Consider the following 25,296-nt stretch of genomic DNA (forward strand, 5'->3'; position numbering starts at 1 on the left):
AATTAGAAACAGGAATAAGAATTGTTTCTCCCTACTTATTCCATTGCTTCTCGTATCCCAAAATATGCCAGCTATTGATTTGGGAAATCGATTATGGAAGAACAATAGCTATACAGAGTTTGCAAAAATATTTCTGTGTTTTAAAAAATGTATCATTTACAAGTGGCATACATGATCCAACAAGGGTTCAAGCTTCGTTTGCTGTGTTTCGCTTTCAACTTAAACATCAAAACAAAACGGAAGCTGACATTAATGGTAGTCAGGACTAATTTTTTATGACTGTATATACTGTCTATTACATTCTAAATAGATAGAATGTATGTTCTGTCTATTACATACTGTAAGAAGTTTTGAGGCAACTTATTTTAAAAATTATGCAAGACTGAACCATTTAAGCATCAGACAAAATTCAAGAAATAAGGGAAGTAGACCAAAAAATCAAGAAGATCAGACCAAGGAAAGTTGTGATTATTCACTATAAAAGTGTTTACCACCAGACTTTCTGATAGCTGATCGAATGGATTTATGGGTACTAGGAGTCCCTTCCTACTGAAGGATATACGTGTAAGTTGAAACCTGAAATATGTTGTCCAATACAAAATATTACAAAAGTTAGAAAAATGTAGTTGAATCCATACTTAAATACTTACTAAGTTAAATATAAACATGTGAACTGACCCATCTTTCTATATTATTATCATATTTAATACACAAATATATTTATAGTTTATTTTATATCTATGTATATTTATGATATATCATATATTTATTTATATTATATTTTAAATTTATATCGTGTAAATATATCATATTTTATATATTTGTGGTTGTATTTGTAAAAAATGTTTGCCTTGTTCCCAAAAGAGCTTAAGATGGTTAATTAGGATATAAAAAATACAAGAGAACACAAGTTTTAGAAGAAACCACCATTATGCTATTGTCCCTGTGTGAAACATCAGGGCTAAGGTCCAAGTACTAAAACAAAAAGAAAAAAAAAGGAAAGGAAAGATGGAGGAGGGAAGAAAGAAGAAAGGAAGAGAGGGAGGAAGGAAGGGAGGAAGAGGGAGAGAGGGAGGGGAAAATATATGAAAAATATACTATCTGCAACTTGGGATGCCTACACCTATAAATCTAACCCTGGCTCTGTCTGCAAATATAAACTTCCATTTGTCAACATAGAAATATCCATGGTTAATGTAAAGACAATTAATAGATTTTCCAGCAGAAGTAAGCGCTGACAGTCCAGATTAGCTCTTTCAACATGTAAACCAAGACTCCTCAGAGCCTTGTGGATGGGAAATATATTAATATCAACTCTGTGACCACTCAGTACCATGACATGACGTGTCTGTTCAGGAGGTCATTTCCAAACTGTATTCCATACATCTTCATGCACAAGAGATGATAATTTATCACTTAGATGTAGGGATCTACTGTAAACTAATCCAAACTGCTGATGATACACTAAATCAGTTTGAGTGATGAGTATAAATAAAGCTGCAAGGGAAGTACCGAAGGATAAAGATCTATCTGATCAATGAGATGTCACAAGGCAAATGAAATGCAATGTTGACAAACATAGAGTCCCACAGTTGAAAATTAACCAAATCAAGTATCAGAGCATAAAGGCACACACATTAAAACAAGCTTCAAATGAAAGTTTAATATAATGGGAGTCAGAGGGTATAGTCTAACTGTTTCAGATAAAACTGAACAGACTGGGTCAGTAGAAAAGGGTGTATTAAATACTGATGTATTTTGCATACTATAGAAATTGTGACAAGATAAAGAAAAATGTTGCAAAACAATAATCCTTTCCAGATAACATAACTATAGTTATTCAATCTGCCAAGCAAATCTATACACACAAGTGAGAAAAAAAACCAATAAAAATTGTATACAGAAAATGATTTCTCATCAACTTGCTACTAGGAAATCAAATTAAGTTTGTGTAGCCCTTATGAAAGCTTAGATATTTTCTGGAACTGTACTGTCATGCTACAACTTCAGTGGGAAAAACAAAGGAGTGGGGATAAGGAAGGACGTTCCTCCAGACAGCTGATATTCATGGAGGGCACACCTGGAGAAAAAAGATTTTCCTAACTATGTGATCAGAATAGAGACTTTAGCACCTGGCAAACAGGTTCAATGGAATTTAGCTATTCTGAAGGTGTCCCTAATGGGAAGAGCTGATTAAAGTAAATTTCAACCCCTGCTGGGACAATTCGGTAAAAAAACTTTCTAAGGGAAATTATTCTTCAAGAAATTTATATATTTTTTCTCTGTTGTGTTAACGTATTTATAGCTTTGTCATAACATATTTAACTCTTGCTTTGTATTTTATCTTTTGGTTTATTTTGGGTAAAGATAGAATTACACTACTAAAATATGACCTGATCCCATATGTAGTTTATTTAAATTTCAGAATGAAAAGCTTACTAAGAACAGCTAAGATTGATTGCTCTCTCTGTCTTAGCATAATTGTATTTCAGGTGAACATCAATTTACTTTAAAGGACAGTTCTAAGTAGAATGCGTCATAAATAATTCATTAATCACAGCTGCTAGGAACATGATTTACTCCAACAGATTCAATGGAATAAAAGTTCTATTTTTCTATATTTGTATTTGCTTTCAAGAATTTAAGAATCCTCCTTTTCTAAGAATCTACTCCCAGATTCCATACTTCATACTATAAATGTATTATAATAAAACTGTTTCTTTTTTCCCCCTTTATTTAAAACAGTGCATTTTCTCATTTAAAAAACATTTAAATACATTTGGAAAAAATAACAATCTATGTATGTCAACATTAAAACAGCAAACAACATAAAAGACACATATCTGAAAAAAAAGCGTTAAGAATTTCTCAGATACATAATTCTAAGAAGGCTAACATAACTTGTTTTCACTTTATATGAACTTTTAAATGGAAGAAAAGGGAATCAGACTTTCAAAAAATCTTGTATAGAATATTTAGGATATAATATATTTGAAAATTACTTCAGTTTTAAAATGCATATTAAAGAGATTCTAAATGGTATAACAGTTGGAGTTTTGTGGGTTGGTATGGAATCTTGTCTACTACTTTCATTTGTCATGTGGAAAGCCACCGCTTACCTTATTCATCTTAAAGTTTTCCATCAAATTCAGCATTTTTGTATTAGCAATTTCCCAAGCTGTGAAATATCTTTAAAATAAATACAGGAGGGGCTTCCCTGGTGGCGCAGTGGTTGGGAATCCGCCTGCCAATGCCGGGGACACGGGTTCGAGACCTGGTCTGGGAAGATCCCACATGCCGCGGACCAACTAAGCCTGTGTGCCACAACTACTGAAGCCCGCGTGCCTAGAGACCGTGATCCACAACAAGAGAAGCCCGCACACCACAGCAAGGAGTGGCCCCTGAAAGCCCGTGCGCAGCAACGAAGACCCAAAGCAGCCATAAATAAATAAATAAATAAATTTGAAAAAAAAATTAAATGCAGGAACAAGGAAAAGTGTAAGAGAAAATAGAAAGCATTTTACTTACTTGCAAACCCCTCTGAAATACTGAATGGCCCATAAAATTAGCCAGCATTCTAATTAAAGCAGCACCCTGTAAGAAAGAGTATTTTTTTAAAAGAAAGAAAAAAAATTTCAACCAAGTCACATGATTCTAAAATTATTCCATACCCATAAAAAATAATTTGCTTCATTCATGCTATTTTATTCTTTAAAATAGTTAAGAAATAAGAGAATTATGAATGAAATACTTCACTTAGAGGTAACAATTGCATTTTTTTATTTTGTGGATCTAAAAGTTTTGTGGATATAAAACCAATGACTTCAAAATAGAAGTCTCTTGGATCAAATCTCTCAGAGCAATAATAAGCTGTAATTCAGGAATAATAAAAATTGTATTGAGCACTGTATATGACAAAGTTAATAAAACATGGTTCATGTACTCACAAGTTCATAATCTAGTAAGGGAGGGACAACCATGTTAATAAATGATCATGTTAAAACATAGCTTTGAAGTAACACAGCTACATACTCTACCCCTGGTTCAATCAAGAATAATTTAGCCATAGAAGTGGACAGTAGGAGTGCCAAGCCGTCGGATTGCTTGGGTTTAAATCCTGGCTCTGGCATTACCCTCCATGTTTACTCAGGAGAAGCATTTAACCCCTCTGTTCCTCACTTTTCTCACTTGTAAAGTGTAGGCAATAATAGTCCCATTTTACTATGGTTGTTCTGAAATTTAAATATATTACTGTATGTAAGGTAGTTCAAACTAGGTTTGAAAAACAGTAACCATGATAGAAGTATTAGCTGTCAGTATTATATCAAGCTCATGATTTTTATTTCCTGGTTTTTTTTTTTTTTCCTTTTAGAGTCTTCTATAAATCCACATACAAGTAGAACACTTACAAGGTTGATATAAATATTTAGAATAATAGAAGAAAATACTAATTTAAGAGTCTATCTCACTTTGAGAACAATTATTTTATTGTAGAGCATTATCAGTGCAAAAAGGCTGACATGTAATCAATATGAAACATTCCAAGAAATGATGGCTAAGCCTGGATGATCACAAATCTGTATGTAAAATATAAATAAGCCTTCAAGGAGATATTTCAATCTGCACCAAATTGTTTTAACTATGAAGCAGTGAATTATAAGCAGCAAAAGTTTAAGTATAAATGATAGCCTGGTTTTAAGGGAAATAAATCCCTTTATGACTACATTTCCCACTTCATACTCGTTACAAATTCATACTCGTCAATAACTAATTTCTTACCAGGTTTCTCTTTTTTTATAAGAGAATCATAAGAACCACATATAGACTCATCCTGCCTGGGGCTGGACTGCAGCAGCCAGTACAGAGATGCAAGAATGAATTTCCATTGTTTGTTACCAGAATTGTTTCCTGTAATTCCAGATTTTTAATGCAATACAGTACTCAGGCTCCATGGATCACCATTAAAGAAATGTCTCAAAAACTTTCAGTCATCACCACAGTTGCTCTCAAAATTGGTATTTTATTCACAACTCAACAAATGATGAGCTGGACAAGCCATAGAGTTGTATGTCTCTTCTGGTATATTTTCTTCCCACACCTTCTACTCTTTGCTCTTTCTTTTGCTTCTTAGTCTGTATCTTCTGCACACTTGTATAAATCCATAAAATATAAGCATTTATGATTCAATCTGGGGACCAGGTTAGAATTCCCTTTAGAACTTATCAACTCTGCTCCTTGAATTTCCTTGACAAGCTCCCCTCCTATATATTTTCCAATCTAATCTACCCACCCTGAGGGTGGAAACTGTCAGTTCGGCAGAAAAACTAACCCTTGCCACCTGGGGCGTGAGACAGAATCTCGAGCAGCCAACTCAAACTTTCCTTCAGTACAGAATAGCCATCTTCAGATGATTTAAGTGCTTCCCTCTAGGTAATAAAGACTTGGTCTCTTGTCGGGCTGTAAAAACTATCAATTTAGCATGGGCTAATGGCAAAAGAGTTCTTCCTAACCATAAAGAATGTACCGGGCTTCCTTGGTGGCACAGTCGTTGAGAATCCACCTGCCAGTGCAGGGGACACGGGTTCGAGCCCTGGTCAGGGAGGATCCCACATGCCGGGGAGCAACTAAACCCGTGCGCCACAATTACTGAGCCTGCGCTCTAGAGCCTTCGAGCCATAACTACTGAAGCCCGTGCACCTAGAGCCTGTGCTCCGCAACAAGAGAAGCCACGGCAATGAGAAACCCGCGCACCGCAACGAAGAGTAGACCCTGCTCGTCACAACTAGAGAAAAGCCCGCACGCAGCAACGAAGACCCAACGCAGCCAAAAATAAATAAATTTATTAAAAAAAAAAAAAAAGAATGTACCCATATTCCTGTCTAGGTTGAGCTGTAGCAGAGTACTAACAGGAAAGAAAATCTGGGAATATAATCAATATTTAAAAGTTATATAATATTACTGAACTCATTATTATTATATTGTATAATTTAATTAACTTTTCAAAAATATGTCTGTCTTGCAAATTTGAACATTTTAAGTTCTCCAGAGTAGTATGCATGCATTCTTCTATATTTAACTAGCCTTTTCTTTCCAAAGCTCAATTTTAAAAATCTCTATTTCATAGAACTTCATAGGCAGATGGGCCCTCCAAGTGTCATCATGCAGCCAAAATATACTAAGTACCTACTATATATGGGTTATAACAAAGATCATACCTCTTAATGCAGGCAAAACTCACTGTAAACCTTTGTTCAAAAAAGAAAACAATGAATCCCCTTTCATTGTGTCTTTAAAATATTTTTTCACCAAAGTAAATATAATTTACAACATTGTAATTTATACTCACTTGTGATTCAAAATTCTAGCCCCAATCATGCAAACTGGATGTTACACAGCCTAAATAGCTTTATGGGAAATAAATATACTATTTCTGCAAGATTTGTATAATTCTGAAACTTAACCAAGAAAACTTATCACTATATTTGCTATACTAAAGTTCAGAGAGATATTAGGATGGAAACTACTACCTGATTTAAAAAAAAATTTTTTTTAGTATTTATTTATTTAGGCTGTGCCCGATCTTAGTTGCAGTATGCAGACTCTTAGTTGAGGCATGCAGACTTCTTAGTTGCGGCATGCATGTGGGATCCAGTTCCCCGACCGGGGTTCAAACCCAGGTCCCCTGTATTGGGAGTGTGGAGTCTTACCCACCGGACCACCAGGAAAGTCCCACTACCTGATTTTTTTAAGGTTTCATAAAGAATATTCTACAAGAGTATGCTTATAAACCCATTAGTCATTTAGTAATTTTTGTATTTGTAGTATCTTTTTCATATAAGTTCGTAGCTAAAATTTCTTTTATTTTACATGCGATCATTTGCATGCATGTCAGTCTCAAAGACAGTAAACATCTCCGGAGAAAGGACTGTGTCCTTATGACTTGGTACCCCTGTTCCCTCTGCCTGGCTGAGAAAGCTGCTCCTTAACACAATACCTGGATGAGAGAGGAAGAGAAATTAGTTGCACACATAGCAATTACTTATTGTATTTGCCATTCTAGAAGACTACTCAGCCAGGATAGACAGTTTATTACTTTATCTTATCTTTGTACTTCAGTGATAAGTAATCACTTTGAAGAGAGGAAGATCTTCTCCACTACTTTATTCTTTTAACCTATGCTTACTGAGGAAGGCTGCGTGCTCAGGATCCTGTAAAGCATAAATAGGAATGTCACAAGTCTCTATCCTCAAGGACCTCAAACCTTCCTAAGTGAGATGAGAAGATACAACGTAGTATAAGATGAATGACAAAAGAAATAAAATATTCTACAGTGTTTCAGAAGAGAGGGAGGATGAAGGGTAAAGAGGATCTAAAGAAGTGTCACTTGTGTTGGACTCTGAAGGATGGATGGGATTCCATGAGCAAAGATAAACACAGAGCGTGCATGGTATGGGAGGAACAGCCTTTGTGTGATGCCATGCAGATGTGAAAGTGAAAAGCACAAGTGGCTAAGGTAATACTGAAAGACAAAGGGCTTACAACTAGGTGATAGAAGATTCAATGGAATATAAGATTGAAGCAGTTGTTAGAGAAGATTGAATACCAGGACTAAGACGTTTGAACTCTGTTAGAGGATCAGGAAGAATTTTTGGAAAAGTGGTTAAAAAAGTGAGGACTCATCTATAATACTCCAAGGAGGAAGTAAAATAACCAGGAGCAAATGGTAGCAGTGAGGATAAAAACCAGAGATAGGTTTAAGCAAGAGAACAAAAATCATTTTAAATCTGAAAGCCTGAGTGACTAGAAGATGATATTAGCAGATATTTGGAACTTAAAAGAAAGTGTTAGGTGAATATGGTAGCATTCATTTGAAACAGGTGGAGTTTGAGGAACAACTAGGGAACCAGAGGAACAGAAGGAAAATGTGACCACAGGAATGAAATTAACTGGAAGGTTTTGACTGAAGACATAAATTAGGATTTGTAGGGGGTGAGATTGCCAAGAGAAGAGTTCTGAGGTTTTAGTGAGGGAGATAGAAAACAGAATTTAGAAACTATGGACTCTGTATGACTTGCACTTGAGTGCCTGTAATAAGCACTCAATGAATACCTGTTGAGAAAATCAATGAAAAAAATTGAAATGAAGAGCAAAGGATGGCACACTGTGATTGAAAAAACAAATAGAAGGAGAACTGGGTATACGTGGTGGCAAAGAAAACATATTTTAAGAATGAGTGCTTCAGTTTTAACGAAAAAAGATAGCTAAGAGAAGACCAAAGTAGGTCACGTTTAAGAGAGAGCTATTTAAATAGACTTGGTGTGAAAGCCAGATTGCAAAATAACGGAAACAGAGGAAGAAAAGAGAAAGCAATAAGCATGTTCACATGAGGTTGTTTGTGTTTTTGTTCTTAAAAATGTGGGAGAAAATTTCATGCAAAGAAAAAGATAATCTAGTAGAGATAGGTACTACTAGATACACAGTAGATCGAGAGATGGTTGCTGGAACAAAACTCTAGGACAGCCAAATAAGAAGAGAATTAGGGTTAGTCTTGGAAAAGGATAAGGACAAATTTCCTCTGAGACAGGCCTAAGACAGAAAATGGAAGTAAAAAATAAGTTAAAATTTTTGAAGTATAAAACAATGAAGTTGATGAAATAGACTGTAAGCTTCATCGAGGTAGAGACTTGGTCTGTCTGACTCACCACTGTAGATTCACTGCAAAAAACTTTCTGGCACAAAGCAGGTTCTCAATAACTACTGAATGAGAGATGGCCTGTCACTTTTCAGTAACGTAGGAGAGGTGGTCCCAAGATTATGTGATTTGAAAGAGTAGAACTAGGTTTGAATTAACTCCAGTGAGAAGGTAAAAAGGAGTCCAAAACATGTGGAAATGTGCAGAAAAGTCCTAAGTCCTAGTTGAAATTATTAATGACATAGTTGTCATTCACTGAGCCACTGTTATGTGCCAAATTCACGATATTGTAAGGAAAATGCTACCATCCTTATTTGTCAGATCATAAAATTGAGACTTGAACGGATGTGTGTAACTTGACCAAATTAACACAGGTAGTGAGCAGGGGAGCCAGGATTAGAAACCCAGTCATGTGCAACTCCAAAATCAGTAATCTTAACCAATTTGGATGACTTTCTTGTGATTCCCAAATCAAAATAGTTACATGATACTCTTCAGAAACACTGGGTATAGTAAGAACTTGGAAAAAGAAAAGAAATTCTTAGACTTACTCAGAGCTTAGAATCAATAGGTGTTCCCAGAAGAGGACAAAGGGAAACCAAATGGAAGAGACCTCGTTGAAATAGCTGATCAATATGCCCAGGATTGAGGATGAATAGAAGACATAAACTGGCTAGCAGAATAGAACGTGTTGATGGACTAGGAGACATAAAGCTAGTTCAGGCAGGTTCAGTAAGAACAAAGGGCTAGCGAAGTTGAAAATAGTGATATTTTTATCAGATGCTGTGCGTGGATGTGGCAGCTGTGAAAAGGCACTGCTTAGATTTCCTACTATTGCTCCTTTGCATTTGCCACCATGAAGGCTGCACTTCCCTCAGTTCACTCCAAGCCTATGACTTTCTCCCTTCCCTCTCTCCTTGCACAGGCTGTGAGCTGCAGTGTGGTCTCAAGGAGCTCTCGCTTCCTTCTCTGGCTCTTTTCCCAAGTAAATATCTCACACCATTGTGTTTCCTTCTCAGAAGACCTAAACCAATAGGGCGACTTTAAATGCTGAAGTACAAACAAGTATAAATTGTTGGATGATAGGTCACTGGAATAAGTTGGTACTGAGTATATTCTAATAATAAGTAACACACACATCCAAATAAAACCTTTTCCTTCTTAGTCTTCTCAAGAAGTCCTTTAGAATGAAATTATTTGTAGTGAGGTTGATGGACCTAGAGTCTGTCATACAGAGTGAAGTAAGTCAGAAAGAGAAAACAAATGCCATATGCTAACACACATATATGGAATCTAAAAAAAAAACAAACAGTACTGATGAACCTAGTGGCAGGGCAGGAATACAGATGCAGACGTAGAGAATGGACTTGAGGACACGGTGGGGAAGGGGAAGCTGGGACGAAGTGAGAGAGTAGCATGGACATATATACACTACTAAATGTAAAATGGATGGCTAGTGGGAAGCTGCGGCATAGCTCAGGAAGATCAGCTCGGTGCTTTGTGACCACCTAGAGGGGTGGGATAGGGAGCGTGGGAGGGAGGCTCAAGAGGGAGAGGATATGGGGACATGTGTATACATATAGCTGATTCACTTTGTTGTACAGAAGAAACTAACACAGCGTTGTAAAGCAACTATATACTGATAAAGATATACATAGATAGATAGATATAGATATAGATATAGATATAGATATAGATATAAAAGAAGTCCTTTAGCGTTTATATTCCAATATTCCACATTACAGATGTGTTTGCTCTTTTCAAGGATAGAAGCAGGTATGGAAAAAGGTATCATTATATTCAGTCTACATATGGGAGAAACTGAGACAAAGGAACAGGTAATCTGTTCAAAGTGACACAGGTATAGTAGTTACCGGAAATTGTCTCCATTCATTCAGTTGTTGAGTTCTTTGATTAGCACAGAAACCTACAAGGTGAGACTTTCTTGTTACTTTCTAAAATACTGAAAGGATTAGTCTATTGATCCTAAATCAAAGTACTTTTATAATGTAAATTTCCAAATGATGTCTTTGCACTATATCTGGACATGTGTGGAGATTATGTGATGTTATAACATGATTTGTTACTGAAGAATGTCTTTGGTCAGGAGTAAAAGCATATCTTAAATCCTCCATGGTTTTTCAAAAACATGTTTTTTCCTTTATTTTTTACAAGAGTATGATAGCTATATCTAGGACCCAAGGAGAAGGAAAAATAAATAAATAAAATATCTAATCCTGAAAATCATTCACTCTCAAATTGATTACCCAAATGAAAGGAAGAGAGAAATACAGAGAGAGAGAGAGAAGAGGAAGAAGGAAAAAAGGACAAAAAAAGAAAGTTACTTTGACAAAGAAAGCAGAATTAATGCCCCATTGCCCCAGTCACTTGCACCTGGAACCTTGGAGTCCTCTTTGACTTATTACTTCCTGAGGCCAAGTTTCTATCACTGCACAGCTGAATTATTTCACAGCCTCTCAGTGACAACCTCAGAAGCATTCTCACTTTCACAAGTCCATCTTATGGACCACATCAGACTAATTTTAATAATTACTTCTGAAGAAGCATAATGTCTGCTAAAAGTCCAAGTTCTGTCATCTACTGGATGTGAGAGCTTAGCCATGTTATAGAAGCTGCCTAAGTATCTACAATTAGAACAGAACAACAGCAACAAAGATTACTTCTACCGATGATGATTATGGTGATAATACTTACCTCAAGATTTTTCTGAGGATTCATTTAAATCATTCATATAAAGTACTTGGAACAGTGTTTGGCATATAATTTGCTTCAACCAAAGTTTGTAGTTATTGCCATCATCTTTATGATTACCATCGTTTTTATGTTAGCACCCTGCCCTCCAAACTCTTTCCTTTTTAAAAACAATTCCTATGGTAGTAAATCAAGGCCATACACAATGAAACTCACCATTACCGACCAATACATTTTCCATATGGCCAAATAATCAGCCTCTAGTTAAGCTGAACTTCTCATATCCCACGAGCATACCTTATACCTTCATGCTTTAATCATGCTATTTACTTCAACTGCAATGACATTCTTTTTCAAACTTATATTCTAAGCCCCATAAATTATTCAAAAGCACAGGGAAAGTCCATACTATAATATGAAACTTCCTACAAATATGTTAGTCCTCAATGCTTTTCTCTCCTCTGCAGTCATAAATCCTTTAAGTCTAAACTACATAATTTATCAAATTATTTTACATCCCTCACTAATTGTTTCGTATGACAGTTTCTTCTTTCCACAATTAGATGTAGGTCAGAACATTTAGACTTATTATTGGCACACCTGTTAGTTGTCAGTGCCATAACTTTCCCATTGCCAGTGAAAGATGGTCCTAGCTAAGAAAAGTATCCACCAACAACTTGCTAGATTCAAATCAGCAATCCAAACCATGAGCTTGTAGCCAACACATGGCTATTCAATCTTCCCTACCATGAAAGTTAGCTTATATCCTACACTGCAGCCTTCTGTTTTTTAGTATTCTCAAGCATTGGTATTCAAACAGGGTAATATATATTTAAGTCAATAGGAAACCAAAAAAGAGGACCACAGATCTGAGACAAGAAAACAGGGAGCTTTCAACAGTGCCAGAAATAGTACTTACATGAAAGCATTCAATTAAAGAAATCTGAAACATAACAATACTGTAAACTCAATGAATGTTCATGAAAGTATAACTTATTAAGAGCAGAAATTAATGAAATAGAAAATAAAGAAATTATTGAGAAGATGAAAAACATTTGTTATGACTTAGCATTCATTCAAAATATTATGTCAATAAACTAGAAAGAGAAGGGAATTCATTAACATGTTAAAGGCCCTCTTCCAAAAATATACTGAGTGGTGAGACATTGTAAGTCCTCTCCGTTATGATGGGAATAAGACAAGAATGCTCCCTATTAATACTTATATTCAAAAACACAATAAAATAAATGAACAAATAACAGAATTATAAGCAAAAGCTAGAAATGAAGAAATAAATTAGTATTATATAGAGATAATGTGAAAGTCCTTACAGAAATCCAAGAGAATCTATAGAACTAATCTATAAAATCAATAAAAAAGTGCAGCAACTTTGCCTGACACAGACTAATACATAAACATCAAGAAAGTTAACATAAATCAGTAAAAACTAATTTGAAGAATTAATTTAGAAAGAATCCTATTCTCAAGAGCAAATATACAAACGAATATGAAAAAACCAAAAATTATGGGGAGAAATTAAAAGTTTGTTCAGAGTTTTCATGGAGAAAATTACAGAAATTATCCAAAGACTCAAGGACCTAAAAATGAAGAACTATATGTATTCCTCACAAAGCTAAAGAGAATTGTTACTGTAAAAATGTCAAGTTTTACAAATGGCACTTTTTACAATTTTACAATCTTTTTACAATTTTAAAAATGTCAAACTTTTACAAATAAATGTCAATTATTCCAAAATTAATGTAGAAAATCTTCAAAGTTTTTTTTTTCTAGAAACTGTCTTCATCTGAAAATTCATATGGATTGGCAAACAGTTAAGAGTAGCAATTTTGAAAGAGAACAAGACAGGGAGAATCATCATACCCGATATCAAACCTAAAAAGCTATAGTGGTTAGACCTTAGACAGAATTATTGAAGCAGGAATGCACATGGAAACCAGGGATCAGAATTTTGGTGCAAATGCACCAAAGCTGATACTGGTGATAGCCGACAGAGATGGTATCACACATGAGTGGGAGTAGGGCAGGAAATTCAATAAGTGGCACTGAGAAGATTGATTATCTAAACCAAAATGACATTACATTGTACATCACACAAAAAAGAAACAACAAAAAATATCCAAATGGATTAAAGAACTTAATATAAGATATAAAACCTTAAAAATATTAGAAAAAAATCTCAAAGCCTAGCTTTAAGAATTTGGGATAAAGAAGGACATTTAAACAAAGCAAAAAGCATGAAGCATAAAAGAGCAAATGGACAAGTAGACTACATCTGAGTTAAAAACATCTGCGTGATAAAAGACATCATAAATTAAAAGACAAATTACAGTCTTATTAGCAACCAAAGATTAGTATCCAGAATACAAAGAAAACCTTTCATTAATCAATGATTAAATACATAAGCAAACAAATTTTAAAACAAACAAAGACCCCATTGGAAAATGGGCAAAGGATATACACAGAAAATTTAAAAAGTAAGAAACTGGGCAATAAATACATAAAAGAGTCTTAATCTCACTAATAAACAAAGAAATGTAAATTAAACAGGAAGATAGCATTTCACAGCCATTAGGCAAGCAAAAACTTTGGGAGTTTAATAATACCAATTATAGATAGGGATGTGAGGAAGCTATCTCTCAAACATTCCAGTGGGAGTATGAATACAGGTACCAACACTTTGGGGGAAAACTGTCACACTAAGGTAAATTTAAAGATTGATTTTGTGAATTTAACAAACAATTATTGAGGGCTCACTGTGTCAGGCATTACTATAGGAACTGAAAATGATGCAGAGAACAAACCAAATAAAGATTTCATGGAGTTTACATTCTAGGTGGAAGAGGCAGTTAATAAACAAACAGCTTAATACACTCATGCCAAGTACTGACTGTCGCTATGAAGAAAAATAAAGCAGGGTAAGGGAAAAGAGAATACTGGGGAAGATGGACTCTCAAATTTTACATAAGATAATCAGGGAAGATTGCTCTAATAAATTGACATTTGAGCACAGACATGAATTCATTGAAGAAGCAAGTCATGTTTACAACTGGGGAAGAACATCCTAGACAGATAAAACACACAGTTAAATTTTGAAACCTAGAATTCAGGAGAGAGATTGGGGTTAGAAGCCTAGAAGCCCCAGGCTCCCACAAGGAAATTGAAAATAATAACCATATATATGTATATATATATATATATATATATGTCAAGTTATAACATATGAGTATAAATATATCTGAAGAATGGGTTCTGGAGTATTTCAGCATTTAGAAGTTGAGAAAAGTTGAGTTCATCAAAAAAGATGAAAGAAAAACGACAAGTGAGTGGGTAACAAACAAACAAACAAAAAAATATGGCATCTAGGAAATAAAATGAAGAAAGTGTTTCAAGGGGAGAATGATCATTGCTATAAAATGTGCTTGAGAAAGCAAGTCAACTAAGTTGAAGACTAATTGGATTTTGCAATGTGGAGTTAATATTTGACCTGACTGGAAAGATTTGGTCAAATGGTAAGAATGAAAATATAATTAGAGTGGTTTTAAAAGAGAAGGGGAAAAAAGGAATTGGGGCTTTACATTAAAAGAATACAAAGGCATAAGGAAATAGTCTGGGGGGATGTCAGTCAAGGGGTGTTTATTAAGAATAAAATATAACATTCTATGCAGATAAGGGTAACAAAGTAGAGAAGGAAAATTTGATGATTCATGGAGGCATTGGCCTAGATTGAAGCACAGACATTTATCCATTGTAACCAAGAGCAAGGGATTCAACAGGTGAGATGTATATAGAGGTTTGAAGGTGGGAGAACACTGATTGCTATTTCTCAGTGAAATAAATGCAGAGTCAACAGATGTTGTATCCCTCTTTGTCTTAATCTTGCTGGTGGAAAACCCCTTATTCCATGATGTATCTGTAGAGCTTTCTAGGAATATTTTGGTGCTACCATTTTTTAAAAGAAACATCTAATAGAAGAAAAATGAAATAGTTGAATTTAATTAGCCAGACATTTAGAGTATGCTTTAAACAAGATCTTATGAATAATAATTTTCTCTTAAAAATCAAATTATTAATGAACATATTGTAATTCCCATTAAAGTAGTATAAAAGTATTACCAGAGCAATGGTTTAAGAGTAAGTGATAAAAATACTTACATTGTTTAAATTTCTGAACCAAATGGAAGGCTAAAATGTCCCAAACCAATAACAGTATTGAATGAGTTAAGCTAATTTAATTTTGTTTTAAGAATTCAGGAAACACCATTTGTTTGTAGGACTCTAAATACTCTTTAATTCCAAATTCATTTTAGAATTTACAAACAACAGGCTTTCTTAAGTATCGGCCAACAAATGGTATCCTCATCACTTATTGCAGAACAATTGTTCCTTGTCGGAGTTAAACTATCACAGCTGGAAACCCATATGAAATTTAGCTTATTAAGAAAAATACAACATGAATTAATGTTAGTGAACAAGGCACGTCAAACATGCTACGTAAATAAGACCTTTAAGAGACACTTGCATAATATTGTGCTAGCAAATGTCACAAATTAAATACTTAACAGAATCACTACAAATTATGTTTCTGATATGTTTTGAATACAAAATACTTCCCCAATTTCTGTCTAATATAAAAGATGACATGGTACTTCTTAAAGAGACATTGCTGAATTAAGTTGAATGCTGACAAGTTAAGTAAATATGGTTTATTATGCAAACAACCATATATGTTAGTGTAATGAAACTTTAGTGTCAGTTGGACATTTTGTCTGAAAATTAGAGTACAGTACTAACTTCTAATAAATTACTAAATTGCGTATTTTCTGAGTAATCTAAACATCTGCTTTTTCATCATGCAAAATAGTCAGATATTTGATAATTATCTATAAACAAGTTTATATGCATAACATATAGTTATGTGGTTCAATTCATTCTTCTTTCCAATTTTTCTTTGCTAAATTTTATTTTTATTATGCATATTGATGTATATAATAGTGAGGTGTATAAAATATATATGGTGTACATCAGTACATTTATATTTTTTATATAATATAAAATTATATTGACAGAAAGAAAAATGAATGGGTATATGACTCTTAGGAGAATAGTATTTTCTTACATCTGTCTCTTTCTTCTTTATAATTCGTCTCCCACATTGTGACCTGTATTGTCTTTTGAGAGACTATGTAAAGATTAGTCTCTCTGGTTTCCCTGCACTTCTCATTATCCTTGCATTTGAACAAGTTCTTCATGCATGAAAAATGCCCCAATTGCCCAAATCGTCTTAACTCAAATATGACTTAAGTCTTCTATTAAGTCTAATGCCACTTTTTTTAAAAAGAAATCTTTCCTAACTCAAAATCCAGAATTAAAATTGTTCTTACAATTCTCCTAGAGAAGTTGCTTTTTATATCTATTCTTACATCTATGTTGATGTAAAGCACAGTCTGTCTTATTTTGAGAATTTACATATTAACAACTATTTGCCACACCACTGGGAGTCAGGAGGGGAGGGGTCATGATCCACAAACCCCAGCATCTTTCTGCGTGACTATACATTCAATACATGTCTACTAAATGAGATGACTAAGTAAATGTAGCAATGTGTGAAATATTAGCAGAAAACAATAGGAAAAAAAAAGAAAACAGTAAATAAGTATGACAGAAGTCTTAGAAGACAAAGAAGACAAAGACAGAAGACAAAGACTATCCCAGGTGGAGATGCCAGGAAGAAAATGATTGTATAAGACTAAATACAGATTTTATCATTCATCTACACTGACTTTTTTTCTGGATTCCCAAATTCAGGATTCCCTTCTATAGAATTACGCTAATATTTCTCAATATTTCTTGATACTTTTTCTTAAGTAATCTCATTCATTCAAACATTAAATTATAACCTTTAGTTATAAAAGGTCATTTTGGTATTCATATTAATGTAATAAACAGGCAGGCCTCCAAATCTCAGATAGCCATTTTCAGACACTTTGCTGTCTCTGTACTCAAGCCAGAGCACTGTCAAGTGTAGACTGACTGAAAGTGACACTTGAAGAAGAATGAACTTTGGTAGAAGACAGGCACTTTTGTGTAATTTTCATGTTGAAGAGAAAATCTATTTGCAGGTTACAAAGAAGTGATCTTACAGAGGGCAGATAGCAGAAGCAAGAAGAACTACAATCCTGCAGCCTGTGGAATGAAAACCACATTCACAGAAAGATAGACAAAATGAAAAGGCAGAGGACTATGTTCCAGATGAAGGAACAAGATAAAACCCCAGAAAATCAACTAAATGAAGTGGAGATAGGCAACCTTCCAGAAAAAGAATTCAGAATAATGATAGTGAAGATGATCCAGGACCTCGGAAAAAGAATGGAAGCAAAGATCGAGAGGATGCAAGAAATGTTTAACAAAGACCTAGAAGAATTAAAGAACAAACAGAGATGAACAATACAATAACTGAAATGAAAAATACACTAGAAGGAATCAATAGCAGAATAACTGAGGCAGAAGAACAGATAAGTGACCTGGAAGACAGAATGGTGGAATTCACTGCTATCGAACACAATGAAGAAAAAAGAATGAAAAGAAATGAAGACAGCCTAAGAGACCTCTGGGACAACATTAAATGCACCAACATTCGCATTACAGAGGTCCCAGAAGGAGATGAGAGAGAGAAAGGACCCTAGAAAATATTTGAAGAGATTATAGTCGAAAACTTCCTGAAGATGGGAAAGGAAATAGTCACCCAAGTCCAGGAAGCACAGAGAGTCCTAGGCAGGATAAACCCAAGGACAAACACGCCAAGACACATAGTAATCAAATTGACAAACATTAAAGACAAAGAAAAATTATTAAAAGCAGCAGGGAAAAATGACAAATAACATACAAAGAAACTCCAATAAGGTTAACAGCTGATTTCTCAGCAGAAACTCTACAATCCAGAAGGGAGTGGCACGATATATTTAAAGTGATGAAAGGAGAGAACCTACAGCCAAGATACTCTACCCAGCAAGGATCTCATTCAGATTCAATGGAGAAATCAAAAGCCTTACAGACAAGCAAAAGCTAAGAGAATTCAGCACCACCAAACCAGCTCCACAAAAAATGCTAAAGGAACTTCTTTAAGTGGGAAACACAAGAGAAGAAAAGGACCTACAAAAACAAACCCAAAGCAATTAAGAAAATGGTAATAGGAACATACATACCAATAATTACCTTAAATGTGAATGGATTAAATGCTCCAAACAAAAGACAGGCTCACTGAATAGATACAAAAACAAGACCAGTATATATGCTGTCTACAAGAGACCCACTTCAGACCTAGGGACACATACAGACTGAAAGTGAGGGGATGGAAAAAGATATTCCATGCAAATGGACATCAAAAGAAAGCTGGAGCAGCAATTTTCATATAAGATAAAATAGACTTTAAAATAAAGAATGCTACAAGAGACAAGGAAGGACACTACACAATGATCAAGGGATCAATCCAAGAAGAAGATATAACAATTATAAATATATATGCACCCAATATAGGAGCACTTCAATACATAAGGCAACTGCTAACAGCTATAAGAGAGGAAATCGACAGTAACACAATAATAGTGGGGGACATTAACACCTCACTTACACCAATGGACAGATCATCCAGACAGAAAATTAATAAGGAAACACAACCTTTAAATGACACAATAGACCAGACAGGTTTAATTGATATTTATAGGACATTCCATCCGAAAACAGCAGATTACACTTTCTTCTCAAGTGCCCACGGAGCATCCTCCAGGATAGATCACATTTTGGCTCATAAATCAAGCCTCAGTAAATTTAAAAATATTGAAATCATATTAAGCACCTTTTCCAATCACAACGCTATAACATTAGAAATGAATTACAAGGAAAAAAACGTAAAAAACAAACACATGGAGGCTAAACAATACGTTACTAAATAACCAAGAGATCACTGAAGAAATCAAAGAGGAAATCAAAAAATTCCTAGAGACAAATGACAATGAAAACATGACGATGCAAAACCTATGGGATGGAGCAAAAGTAGTTCTAAGAGGGAAGTTTACAGCAATACAGTCCTACCTCAAGAAACAAGAAAAATCTCAAATAAACAACCTAACCTTACACCTAAAGGAACGAGAGAAAGAAGAACAAAGCCCAAAGTTAGCAGAAGGAAAGAAATCATAAAGACCAGAGCAGAAATAAATGAAATAGAAACAAAGAAAACAATAGCAAAGATCAATAAAACTAAAAGCTGGTTCTCTGAGAAGATAAACAAAATTGATAAACCTTTAGCCAGACTCATTAAGAAAAAGAAGGAAAGGACTCAAATCAATAAAATTAGAAATGAGAAAGGAGAAGTTACAATGGACACCGCAGAAATACAAAGCATCATAAGAGACTTCTACATGCAACTCTATGCCAATAAAATGGACATACTGGAAGAAATGGACAAATTCCTAGAACGGTATAACCTTCCCGGACTGAACCAGGAAGAAATAGAAAATATGAACAGCCCAATCACAAATAATGAAATTGAAACTGTGATTAAAAATCTTCCAACAAAAAAAAGTCCAGGACCAGATGGCTTCACAGGTGAATTCTATCCAACATTTAGACAAGAGCTAATACCAATCCTTCTCAAACTCTTCCAAAAAATTGCAGAGGAAGGAACACTCCCAAACTCATTCTACGAGGCCACCATCACCCTGATACCAAAATCAGACAAAGATACTACAAAACAAGAAACTTACAAACCAATATCTCTGATGAATATAGATGCAAAAATCTTCAACACAATACTAGCAAACAGAATCCAACAGCACATTAAAAGGATCATACACCATGATCAAGTGGGATTTATCCCAGGGATGCAAGGATTCTTCAGTATATGCAATTCAATCAATGTGATACACCATATTAACAAATTGAAGAATAAAAACCATATGATCATCTCGATAGATGCAGAAAAAGCTTTTGACAAAATTCAACACCCATTTATGATAAAAACTCTCCTGAAAGTGGGCATAGAGTGAAACTACCTCAACATAATAAAGGCCATATATGACAAACCCACAGCAAGCATCCTTCTCAATGGTGAAAAACTGAAAGCATTTCCTCTAAGATCAGGAACAAGACAAGGATGTCCACTCTCATCACTATTATTCAACATAGTTTTGGAAGTCCTAGCCACGGCAATCAGAGAAGAAAAAGAAATAAAAGGAATACAAATTTGAAAAGAAGAATTAAAACTGTGACTGTTTGCAGATGACATGATACTATACATAGATAATCCTTAAGATGCCACCAGCAAACTACTAGAGCTAATCAATGAATTTGGTAAAGTTGCAGGATACAAAATTAATGCATAGAAATCTCTTGCATTCCTATACGCTAACAATGAAAGATCAGAAAGAGAAATTAAGGAAACAATCCCATTCACCATTGCAACAAAAAGAATAAAATACCTAGGAATAAACCTACCTAAGGAGGTAAAAGACCTGTACTCAGAAAACTATAAGACACTGATGAAAGAAATCAGGGATGACATAAACAGATAGAGAGGTATACCATGTTCTTGGATTGGAAGAATCAATACTGTGAGAATAACGATACTACCCAGAGCAGTCTGCATATTCAGTGCAATCCCTATCAAATTACCAATGGCATTTTTTACAGAACTAGAACAAAACAATCTTAAAGTTTGTATGGAGACACTAAAGACCCTGAAAGCAACCTTGAGGGAAAAAAGGGAACTGGAGGAATCAGACTCCCTGACTTCAGACTCTACTACAAAGCTACAGTAATCAAGACAATCTGGTACTGGCACAAAAACAGAAATATAGATCAATGGAACAGGATAGAAAGCCCAGCGATAAATTCACGCACCTACTGTCAACTAATCTATGACAAAGGAGGCAAGGATATACAATGGATAAAAGACAGTCTCTTCAATAAGTGGTGCTGGGAAAACTGGACAGCTACATGTAAAAGAATGAAATTAGAACACTCCCTAACACCATACACAAAAATAAACTCAAAATGGATTAAAGAACTAAACGTAAGGCCAGACACTATAAAACTCTTAGAGGAAAACATAGGAGAACACTCTTTGACATAAATCACAGCAAGATCTTTTTTGACCCACCTCCTAGAGTAATGGAAATAAAAACAAAAATAAACAAATGGGACCTAATGAAACTTGAAAGCTTTTGCACAGCAAAGGAAACTATAAACAAGACGAAAAGACAACCCTCAGAATGGGAGAAAATATTTGCAAGTGAATCAATGGACAAAGGATTAATCTCCAAAATATATAAACAGCTCATGCAGCTCAATATTAAAAAAACAAACAACCCAATCAAAAAATGGGCAGAAGACCTAAATAGACATTTCCCCAAAGAAGACGTGCAGATGGCCAAGAGGCACATGAAAAGCTGCTCAACATCACTAATTATTAGATACATGCAAATCAAAACTACAATGAGGTATCACCTCACACTGGTTAGAAAGAGCATCATCAGACAATCTACAAACAACAAATGCTGGAGAGGGTGGGGAGAAAAGGGAACCCTCTTGCACTGTTGGTCGGAATATAAATTGAAAGAGCCACTATGGAGAACAGTATGGAGGTTCCTTACAAAAATTAAAAATGGAATTACCATATGATCCAGCAATCCCACTACTGGGCATATACCCAGAGATAACCATAATTCAAAAAGACGCATGCACCCCAATGTTCATTGCAGCACTATTTACAATAGCCAGGTCATGGAAGCAACCTAAATGCCCATCGACAGACAAATGGATAAAGAAGATGTGGTACATATATACAATGGAATATTACTCAGCCATAAAAAGAAACGAAATTGGGTCATTTGTAGAGACGTGGATGGACCTAGAGACTGTTATACAGAGTGAAGTAAGTCAGAAAGAAAAAAACAAATATCGTATATTAACGCATACATGTGGAATCTAGAAAAATGGTACAGATGAACCAGTTTGCAAGGCAGAAATAGAGACACAGATGTAGAGAACAAACGTATGGCCACCAAGGGGGGAAAGCGGGGGGGTGGGTGGTGGTGGTGGGATGAATTGGGATACTGGGATTGACACATATACAGTAATATGTATAAAATAGATAACTAATAAGAACCTGTTGTATAAAAATAAATAAATAAAAAAATAAATAATTTTTTAAAAGTTTGGAAAAAACAAAGTGATCTTATAGTAATGGGAAAATGTCTCTGCATATCTTCTAAAGAATAACTTTGAACTATTACCTGTCATCAACAGAGTATTTACAAAGTACAATTATTCCAGCAACATAAAATATCAATTAGAAGCTTAATAACCAAACCAAAAGAAGCTGGAGGCTTGAGGTAACATTTCTAAATTGTCTACCGATAGCTGACAAAAAGGAAGCAATTGCTATTGTCTGAATTGCTAAAAAAAAAAGAGGATTTTAGCAATGTTATCTGAAAAACAGTATAAAGAAATCAACCCAGTGGGAGCACAACAATAAAATGCATGACCCTTTGCTCCTCAGTATCCTGAGTATCTGGAAGGGCTGTTCAGAGTGAGTACAACAACGGGATGTAAAATATATTGCAGGAAAAAATACCCTTTACATGGAACATGATTTGAAATAACTGTGTGCTGAAAAAAAAGGGTATAGGTAAAAATGTCAGAGGAACATCAGATAAAATCCAGAGATAGGATAAAAAGTTTTTAAAAAGTAGATAAAAAAATTTTTTTTCCTGGAAAAACGAAGGCTAGCCAAACACTGAATAATAATTTTCAAATATAGGGAAGTTTCACATAAAGTAGATGTGATTGGTTGATTTTTAGGTCTACTGGGAGTTAAATAGCAACCACTTGAAAAAAAGAAATGACTGAAGGAAAGAAAATATGTCTTAATCATGAAGGACTTACCATTTGGTATTAACCATCAATGGAATATTGTCCTTCAAAAGGTAGTTTCAATAAACTGTATTTTCTTTTTGTATTTAGGATTTAAGCATTAATCTGCCAGAAGGTATAAGAATATTCTTTCGAAAGACCTGCTACCATCAGGCAGCTATGCATGGACTCTTGTTTAGTCCATCTCCAAACTGGCACATTCTTTGATTCATTCATTTAAACAATATATCCATCTAACCCAGCCTCCTACTAATACAGGTATTGCTCCAAATTCCTTCTCTCCCATAGCTCACTGGTATTCCTTTTGGGAAGAAGATAATAGCCTAAAAATTGCCAACTACACACACACACACACACACACACACACACACGCATACATGCTAATAAGAAACAGAAGAAGCCTAGTGTATTATCTGAAGATTCTATATTATATATAGTAAAGGCAAAAAAACCCAAGCCTAAATTTCAATAATATAATCTCAAAATATACTGGACAGAATCTTTTTGTTTTGTAATTCACCAGGCTAATTAATATTTAAGTACTTCACTATATTGTACTATTATTTAGATTTGAAAGAGTTGATATTTTTAGAAATAAGTAACCTTAATGAAAATAACTGTGTCTGACCTAAGAATATAATATTTTTCAATTTAAAAATAATACACATGCCTAAAGGGCAAATTTATTTTATTCTTATTTTAAAAGGGGATTTCAGATTTTCAAAACTTGCTTTTTCTAAAACATTTATATAGTCAAGTGACATTTTTCCAAATGACTTTACAATGAAGTAAATTGGTGCACTGACTATATTCACAGGGTATTTTATGTAAGCATCCCTAGCTTGTTAGTCTAATTCAGAAACTCTAGATTTAAATATATCTTAGTATAAGTTTTGTCTTGAGTGGTATAAATGCATCTTTGGGGACAGGTATTAAAAGAAGCCTCCATGGAAAATTAAGGAAGTTAAAGTCCAGAAGACCTGAGACTTGGAGGTCAGTTCTCTGAACTTTTAGGCATACTTCCTACATGAAGAAAACTCACTAGATATGACTATAAATAACTATGCCCTTCATTTGGGCTCAGGATTGTCTTTTTTCTGTGAAACCCAGGATGCTGCTTACTCATCCAGACAAAATGTTGCTGGGCCTCCTCTTATAGCAGAAGCTTTATTTAGCAGTTGTGCTGAACATCTCATATGTTCTGACACCACTGACAGGGACAAAAGCACAGCATATTTTTTCATTAAGCATCCATATGAGGAACTCTTCAAGGATGGGCTCACACAAGAGGTTGATGAGATTATTTACACGGATGGGCCATTACAGAGTTCAAGAAAAATGTTGAATAAAGTCACGCTTCTCAAACCACTGGGCTATAAACTGAATTTACCATCTTACCAAATTCATAATAAATAAAACATGTATCATCAGTGAATACTAGCATAGCTAATGTTTCGATCACTGCAACTAATCCACGATGGAAATGGATCAATTGAAATCTGCACATCATTTTATCATTCAGATAATATACAAAAGCAAAGAATAAAAACATCTTGTCTAGGGCATGAGCTTGATAACTGAATGACACCTTTTAATCTTCACTGTCGAATACATTCATACATGATATGACTGATTTCCTGGAAGCTAAGGAAATTATTTTACTGTGCCAATATTTGCAGAATAAGGGAAATAATTGCTTGAGTAAGGTTTTCTTTATCTCCTTTTCTGCTATTCTGACTTCAGGGTGAGTTTACAGAGAGAATGAAATGCCCAAATTAAAGTTTCATCAAACCACCTTCAGCTGTTCTCAGGAAAGTAAATTAGCCTCTTCGCCCATTTCATTGAGAGATGGATTATTTCTTTCCTTGCTTCTCCTCTAGAAAGGCAGAAGTTGTAACTTTCGTTTGGATGCTTGTGGGTAGCAGAGTGTAATGGGGAGCAGA

The 25,296-nt window shown here is 34.7% G+C and overlaps 1 protein-coding gene across 1 annotated transcript in view; it reads right to left on the reverse strand.

Annotated features, from left to right (window-relative positions):
- TRHDE (thyrotropin releasing hormone degrading enzyme) overlaps nucleotides 1-25,296 on the reverse strand; it is a 387,413-nt gene that overhangs the window by 107,935 nt on the left and 254,182 nt on the right. The window contains exon 7 of the mRNA XM_061204462.1: nucleotides 3,529-3,594. Coding sequence (XP_061060445.1) covers nucleotides 3,529-3,594 — 66 coding nt within the window. The remainder of the gene's footprint in view (nucleotides 1-3,528; nucleotides 3,595-25,296) is intronic.

This window comes from Eubalaena glacialis, chromosome 11, assembly GCF_028564815.1.
Source record: "Eubalaena glacialis isolate mEubGla1 chromosome 11, mEubGla1.1.hap2.+ XY, whole genome shotgun sequence".
Lineage (NCBI taxonomy): Eukaryota > Metazoa > Chordata > Mammalia > Artiodactyla > Balaenidae > Eubalaena > Eubalaena glacialis.